General features: G+C 47.0%; 2 protein-coding genes across 3 annotated transcripts; both read left to right on the forward strand.

Moving 5' to 3' along the window:
* The first annotated feature begins 2,103 nt into the window (after positions 1-2,103).
* Positions 2,104-4,271, forward strand: LOC123166939 (N-(5'-phosphoribosyl)anthranilate isomerase 1, chloroplastic). Of its 2 annotated transcripts, none has more exons than XM_044584763.1 (5): positions 2,104-2,347; positions 2,504-2,566; positions 2,742-3,088; positions 3,179-3,339; positions 3,826-4,271. In XM_044584763.1, the coding sequence occupies exons 2-5, from the start codon at positions 2,509-2,511 to the stop codon at positions 4,085-4,087; spliced, it is 828 nt and encodes a 275-aa protein (XP_044440698.1). In that variant the 5' UTR covers positions 2,104-2,347; positions 2,504-2,508; the 3' UTR covers positions 4,088-4,271. The 2 variants fall into 2 exon arrangements, with proteins under 2 accessions (XP_044440698.1, XP_044440699.1); XM_044584764.1 differs by having other exon boundaries at positions 2,122-2,347; positions 2,507-2,566.
* A 1,334-nt stretch (positions 4,272-5,605) lies between these two features.
* LOC123166940 (uncharacterized) lies at positions 5,606-6,778 on the forward strand. Its single transcript, XM_044584765.1, has 2 exons — positions 5,606-5,924; positions 6,416-6,778. The coding sequence occupies exons 1-2, from the start codon at positions 5,705-5,707 to the stop codon at positions 6,568-6,570; spliced, it is 375 nt and encodes a 124-aa protein (XP_044440700.1). The 5' UTR covers positions 5,606-5,704; the 3' UTR covers positions 6,571-6,778.
* Positions 6,779-7,799: the final 1,021 nt, after the last annotated feature.

Consider the following 7,799-nt stretch of genomic DNA (forward strand, 5'->3'; position numbering starts at 1 on the left):
TTGGGGTCGGGGTGCCGTGTCGGGTCGGGGTGCCGTGTCGGGTCGGGTTTTTTTTCCTCTTTTTTCCTTTTCTTCTTCTTCCTATTCTTCCTTTTCTTCCTTTTTTTCCTTCTTCTTCTTCTTCTTCCTCCTTTCCTTTTTCATCTTCTTCTTCTCCTCCTCTCCTCTTTTTTCTTCTTCTTCTTTTTTCTTCTCCTCCTCTTCTTCTTCTTCCTTTCCTTTTTCCTCTTCTTCTTCTCCTCCTCTCCTCTTTTTCTCTTCTTCTTCTTCTTTCCTCAAACTAAACTAAACCTAAAACTAAACCTAAAACTAAAACTAAATCTAAACTAAACATAAACCTAAAACTAATAAAACAGAAAAAAAGGAAAAAAAACTAAATCTAAACCTAAAACTAAACTAAAACTAAACCTAAAACTAAAACTAAATCTAAATCTAAACTAAAACTAAAACTAAAAAGGAAAAAAACAGAAAAAAGGAGGGGGGCTCACCTGGGGCAGGGCCGGTGGAGGAGGTGGCCGGTGGAGGAGGGGGGCGGGGCGGTGGAGGAGGTGGCCGGTGGAGGAGGTGGCCGGGGCGCGGGGGCGGCCTGGGGCGGCGGGGGGCCGGGCCCGGGGAGGTGGGGCGCGGGGCGGCGGGGCGCCGGGGCGGCGAGGGGCCGGGGCGGCGGGGGGCGACGGGGCGGTGGGGCGGCGGGGCCCCGGGGCGGCGGGGCGGCGGGGGCGACGGGTGGTGGGGCGACGGCGCCGGGCGGCAGTGGCGACGGGGCGGGGGGCCGGTGGGGCGACCGGGCGGCGGCGAGTGGTGGGGGCGGCGGCGGCGGTGGGGTGGGAAGTGGTGGCGGGGCGCGTCGGCGAGGAGAGAACAGAGTAACGGGCGGGGGGGGGGGGTACGGGCCGTTAGGTAGTGTCCTCTTTGTCGTCCGCCTCTCTTTGTCGTCCGCCCTTTTGCCTCTTTGCCGTCTGCTGGGCCGTTAAGTTTTTTCCAAACGGGCGGGGGGTGAGGGCCACCTCTCTCTTTGCCGTCTGCCAGCGGACGGCAAAGATTCTTTGCCGTCTGCTGGCGGACGGCAAAGAGCTCACAGATGGCAAAGAGCTTCTTTGCCGTCTGCCATTTCTTTGCCGTCTGCTTTTGGGTAGCTGATGGCAAAGAGCTTCTTTGTCGTCAGCTAGCAGACGGCAAAGAGCTGGCAGATGGCAAATTAGCTGATTCCAGTAGTGAAGGTTACAGAACCTCAGTTGTTCCACAGGTAGCAGAGGCCGGACATCCGGGATAGGGCCCGGACATCCGGCGCGGCATGGAGGGCCCAGACATCCGACGAAAACCCGGACATCCGGCGTGGAACCAGAAACCTTCTGGACATGAAGAGGGCTAAAGCCGGATATCCGGGGCATGAGCCGGATATCCAGGGAGCAACCCGGACATCCGGCCCGAAGCCCGGACATCCGCCACTCCCAAGGGCAGAATGAGCCAGAGAGTAGTGATAGATCAAATGAGCTTTGGGTAGGAGTTTTTTTTGGCAAGAGCAAGTCTTTTACTAACCCTATCGATCTCCTCTTAATAGTGTGGGATCCTATACTCAAAAAAACAAAATATAAAATCATTTTAATACTTCATCCTTGAGTAAAACCACTTCGTATGCTCATGATCCACACACCTTTGATGAACCGAAAACTAACACCTGAGATTTACTTGACAAACATAGTTAGTCCCTTATATGTATATTGTCATCAACATCAAAACATGAGGTACGGGCATGATTGCACTTTCACCCTCCGCTGAAGACTCGCAAGGCCTCCCAGGAGTTGATCTGTGCCTAGGTTCTTATGCTGATGGACATTCATAAGTCTGTAGCGTTTTATTGTAATGGCGTCGTTGCACTCTTTTCATTTTCGTTTCCCCGCTAAACTGCTCCTCTTAGTGAGCTGACGTATGGCACGACTTTGGGATTTCATTCGAGTAATGAAACCGGGGAGGTGCCTCCCTTTTCTTCTAAGAAAAGAAATAGGCTAGCCCACACTGGATAATTGTACGTGTTTGTTGAGATAAGATATGTCTGCTGTACATGTTTTTGGAACAGAGACAAGTTCAGCCACGTGATTCTAGTAGTACGTAATAAGTGTATTTTTGATCGTTGGACAATTTCAAGTTTTCAACCAAGAGAGCGGTAGGTGGGCGGCGGCTGCACCGGGCCGCTCTGTTCCTTCCTTCCTCATCCTCTTTTCCCCGTTTCGTCGCTCGTCCACGCCGTGGAGAGACCGCAGACCAGAGCCGTTCGCACCGCCATTGCAGCTTGCCCAGCCAGGTGCTCGAGCGTTCCTGCTCGCCCGCGGCTCCTGGCCCTCCTCAGGTCCGTTCGTTCGTCCCCTTGTTTCTGCCAGAAACCTCTGGCCATCCACGGTGCACGCCACCTGTTCGTTGAAATGCTTCTGCCGCTGCGTTCTGCCCGCTGCACGCCGTTTGTCTGACCCAAAACCTTTCACTTTCCTTTGATTGTGCTGTGCAGCAGCGATGGCGACAGCGTTCTCAACGAAGCAGCCGCTGCGGGTCGCTACGCCTACAAACAAATGTGAGCCTTTTCCGGCCCTTCGCTGTTCATTCATTCATTCATCCTGCCTTGTTGGGTGCTTTTGGGTTACTGCAACTTTAGCACTTGTTGGTTGTAGCATTAGAAATTGGAACTTCCAGCAGCGCCACCAGGATTATCGGCGGCGCCCAATTCTCACATTCATTTTATTGTTTAGGGCGTCCAAGGTTGCCGCTAATTAAAATGCAATATTCGTCCAACAAACGAGCCAGTGCTTCCATTTCATTGCCATCCAGTGCCGAGGGTGTGGAGAGAAACGAGCCCATAGTCAAAATGTGTGGCATCACATCTGCTAGAGATGCAGAATTCGCTGCAAAGGCTGGAGCTAAACTTATCGGGATGATTCTTTGGCCCAAGTCCAAACGATCTGTCCAACGGTCAGAAGCGAAGGAAATATCCAGAGTAGCAAAGTCATATGGGGCTGAAGCTGTTGGTGTGTTTGTCGATGATGACGAAGAGACCATCTTAAGAGTAGCCGATTCATGCAACCTTCAACTTATTCAGGTACATTTCCCCTGCTGCTACTCTCTACTACTTGGTAGTACGATGGTGACTTGTTGTGCTAGTCTTTACCGATCAGTTGCTTTGACACAGCTTCATGGAGATAGTTCTCGGGCACTAGTTCCTGCTCTTGCCAAGAACAACCGAATTGTGTATGTTCTTAATGCTGACGCGGACGGAAAACTTATCAATTCCCCCCCCAGTGAAGAATACGACATTGACTGGTTTTTGGTGGACAGTGCAGAGGGTGGAAGGTACATAATGTTGCTCATTGGGTTGTCGTACTCTCTGGTATCCTGATGTTTGTTGTTGTACTAGTTAACAACGGAGACTAGTGAAGCTCTTATCTAACATGCCAGTTACTCACCAAACAATGGCAATATTTTCTTTTACGATAATTTCTCTTGTGTTTTAGTAGTTCAAGTAGCGGGGATTTGGTTTATAGGGCAGATATTGTGTGATATCTTTAAAGCTTAAACATATTTCACACTGTTGTGTGTTGAATGGCAAAGCGTGTGACCCGTGACAAGTAAGGTCCTCGTGCCTCTGCAAAAAGTACTAATGCGCGTGTTGGATGCGCACTCATGTGTATGCTTCCTCGATATACTCTCAAAAATATTTTTTCCTTCACACTTGGAATGAATAGTTACCGCTATGTAAATTTTTATTGCCTGGAACCAAAAACATATACTGATGTGGAATCTATAGGTCTGATTAAATCGTTCCGTATTTGCTTGCAGCGGCAAAGGATTCAACTGGGACAATTTTCGAATGCCATCGGTGAAAAGCAAGAACGGCTGGCTGCTAGCAGGAGGCCTTCATGCGGACAATGTTTGCCAAGCTGCTTCCGCTCTAAAACCAAATGGTGTGGATGTTAGCAGTGGAATATGCTCTCCTGACGGTATAAGCAAGGACCCGAAGAGGATATCGTCCTTCATGAGAAGCGTGCAATCCTTAAGTTCCCGACGAGGTCTCTATTTAGACGCCCCAGGCTTATTGTAGCTTCTTGCTTCAGTTTGTGAAGACATTTGCAAATAAGCTGTCCTGAATGATAGCAGTAAATAAACAACTTTGAAGCGGAGTTCCAACTATGCTTGTCTAATGGTAGCATTAGACCAGTTTCTGCCATTTTACCTGTTAAGATAGTAAGATGGTCTAAATGTAAGTCTTTTCCTGTTCGTCGCCATGCATTTTGCTTGCAGCGGCATTGTCGCCTGAACACATGTACCACCTGAGGGGATGACTGGACGGAACGGAACGTTGAGGGGAAGGGGTAACGATGGGTTCATCATTCTCATTGCCACTGATAGTAGAGGCAGAGTGGGGCGGTTGTGGTCTTGTGAGTAGCAGCAGGGGGCACGATGATCACCCAAGGGGCATCTCACAGCTTTCATTGTTAAGATGGGCATGTTAAAGTTTGGGCATTATGTTTGACGCAAAAAACGATCTAGCGTGGATGATTAGTCCGGGAGAGGGGATTTGAGTGGGTACAGGTTGTCGGAGTCCTTGGCGGAGGTCTGGACTCCCCCAAACCTTTCCCTACTTTGTGGCCGGTTTGCAGGAACTCAGGCGCACAAAACTCATCCGCGGACGTATGCAGTACTGTGTTGGATGGCAAAAAAGGTCCAAACACATCGGTATATACATTTACGGACATTTTATGACACTTGATAACAAAGGTAGTGAGATGTCCTAACCTATTCGTTTCAACCTTGGGCCATCAAGACCTCCCCCTTTCATTTTGTGGTGCAGAGGGGTCAAGGGCCGTAAACACGGTTGGTTTTAGTGCCCTAGATCAGAGCAGCACGCCGGGGAAGCAATTTTTCATCAATATTGCCTATTATTTACTCCCTCCTTTCACAAATATAAGATATCATAACTTTTTTTGAACCAGGTATTGTAGACACGTTTTAGTATATTTCTTCATTTATTTCAGTCCGTATGTAATTTATGTTGTAATATCTAAAACGTTTATATTTATGAACGGAAGAGTACTTTGTCTCAAAATATAAAAAATGAGCACTCCACAGATTATAACTAAAACAGAAAGTATTTTGGAACGGAGGGGACTCAGGCGAGTAGTACTAGTTTGTAACACGAGAACAGACGTTTGGCTCTCGGCCTCCATGGAGGCCTTTTTTTTAAAAAAGAATATTCAAAATCAAACCTTTTGATTAAAAAAACCGAAAAAAATTGTGAAAGTAAACAAGGATGTTATGTGTTGTGTGTAAAATTTCAGGATGAAAAACGCTGAAATGTGACATGTAAAAAAACAAATTCATGGTCTGAGAGCATGAATAGTATCATGTGTTAAAAAGACCCAGATTTGTCTTTTTTGCACAGCCCTAGTTTCAATGTATTTTGCCCTGAAAATTTACACACATGTGTGTTATGCCTCCATGTATATCTGTATTTTTTTTAGAATTTTTTGAAACGTAGAAAGTATGAAATTTGATGAAATTCGAATTTTTCAAAACCGAGCTCCATGGAGCTTAACACACTGTACAAAACAGAAAAACAAATTCAGTCGGCGTCCGGGCCATCACTTTCCAGGTCTTTCCTCTATCTCCGCCTCCACCGTCCCTCCCCAGAGCCCGGGTCGCTGCGCCGGCGCCGCCCATGGCCGCGCCACTCGCGCGTGTGCCGCTGCTTCGTGCGCCCAGCCGGCCCTTCCCCACCTCCCGGATCAACCCCCGCCGCCACTTCCGGCCGTCGGTGTCGGTCGCCGTAGGAGGCGTCAGCGGCCCCGTGCTCCGCACCTGCAAGAATTGCAAGAAGCAGTACGACCCGGCTGCGAATCACCCTTCATCATGCCGCTACCACACGGCCCACTTTGGAGGTGAGAAATCGTCTCTCCCATAGCTATCTGCTTATCTTCAGACACAGTAGTTGGTGAGGATTCATCTACACCAGATAGCCCTGTCTTTGTAAATGAATTGTACTGCCCAGTGAGTTCGAAACCATGATTCGCGAGTAATCAGTAGCCGTCCATATGATCCGGACTAAATGTGACATCTTTCGCGAAGAGTTTTCAAATTTATCTAGCAGTACTTGTTCTTTTGTTAGAACTGCTAGCATAAGGGTTAAGTTGGGCCTCATTTTGCACACAATGTCGATCTTGTTTTGTTCGATTCTTGTAGCTTTAGCTGGCCTTCTATCGTCTTGAGATACTAGCATTTTGCTTAGAAAACTTTATGACTTGTGGATTGTGATTATCGCCGAAGTTGTCATGAGCACCCTTTTACCATTTCGATTGGAGAGGCATACAAGTTGAGTTGTTTTGTCCTCGAGACCTACATAGAACTAAATGGTTCATTTCTGCCACTCCAGGGGAAACAAAGAGAAAATTTGAAAGTGTCCATTCTGGTGGGACCATGGATACTCCGGGTGCAGGCAAAGTGCTCCAGTACTGGCATTGTTGTGGGTCAGAGGATCCATTTGATGTTGGTTGTACTGCTGCTCCTCACTCTTCATACGATGACTAAATACCTGGATCGTTATCTGTCCATTGTGCTCTTGTGATTCTACTTTTTTTTCCCACAGGAACAGTGGTCCGCTGATTGTGTATTTTTTCCTTGTGTCTGAGTGGCAGCATCTGCCAACATGATTTCTTCTTCTTTAGCTTTCTTACATTATCTGGAAACTGAATGTTCTATATGTACATACCGTCTCTACATTGTTTATATTGCCTTACATTCTTTCTTTATTTGAAATTTGAATGTTATCTAGGTATATACTCGTTAGCAAGGAAAAAAGGCGCTAGGGGTGTTAATTGTGCATTTTGCCACTGCCTAGCGCATGCCTACCATGATTTAGGCTAGGCGTTCTTTTGTCGCCTAGTGCTTAGGCACGCTAAAGGACACGATTGTGGCACTAAAGTTTGTGTTGAAGTATCTCCCGGGCTGTCATCTCAAGCATTGTTTTCAGTTACATATTTGCACAGCAGTATTAACTGTCTGCAGCGACAATCCCAGTTTGCATGACAGGTTGGATGATAACAGGAGCATGGGAGTCACCGATGGCATGAAAAATCAGAGCGGCACCTCTGCAAAACACTTTCCGCTTGTCACATGCCATTATGCCATGCCATTGGGACAAATGGGATCGAGCAGTAGTAGGCTATGTGAAAACAGTGAAATGAATACTGTCTGTCAAGAACAGTTTGCTTGGAATAAGGAATGGTGCCAAGTTTTCTGTGACTACATCTTTCAAAATAAAAAAGGTATAAATATCGAACTGAACTGATCATTTTGCATCATGTGAATTCATGGAGCAATTACAGAGGATATTCATGATGGCTGGGACTTACTAGCCTCGTTGATCATGTTCATTCAATCTACCGGTTGCTCTCATCAGGTTTCCAAGCTTTGTCCTTCCCCTTAGCTGTTGTACCCTGCTACTGCTACTATTAATTATCTACCGCTATCTTATTTCCACAGCTATGGCATGAGCAAATGTTTGATAATTTTATTACCTTATCTCCGTGCATGTGTAGTTGAACAATCCTGGCATGTGTCCTCTTATCTTGTTATCCTTGTGCCAGAGTTGTTTGTCCATTGCATGGCATCAACTTTACTAAGGACTCGAAATTCAGTTCAAGCCTACCCAACACTTGTTTTCTCCTTAATCTCTAACGGTAGTAGGGATCTCCAAGTCTCTGCCGCCTCAAGTAAAAAAAAAAAATGCCCGTCTTTTATTTGCATTTTCAGCTTGT

The sequence above is a fragment of the Triticum aestivum genome, chromosome 7D (genome assembly GCF_018294505.1).
Source record: "Triticum aestivum cultivar Chinese Spring chromosome 7D, IWGSC CS RefSeq v2.1, whole genome shotgun sequence".
Taxonomy (NCBI): domain Eukaryota; kingdom Viridiplantae; phylum Streptophyta; class Magnoliopsida; order Poales; family Poaceae; genus Triticum; species Triticum aestivum.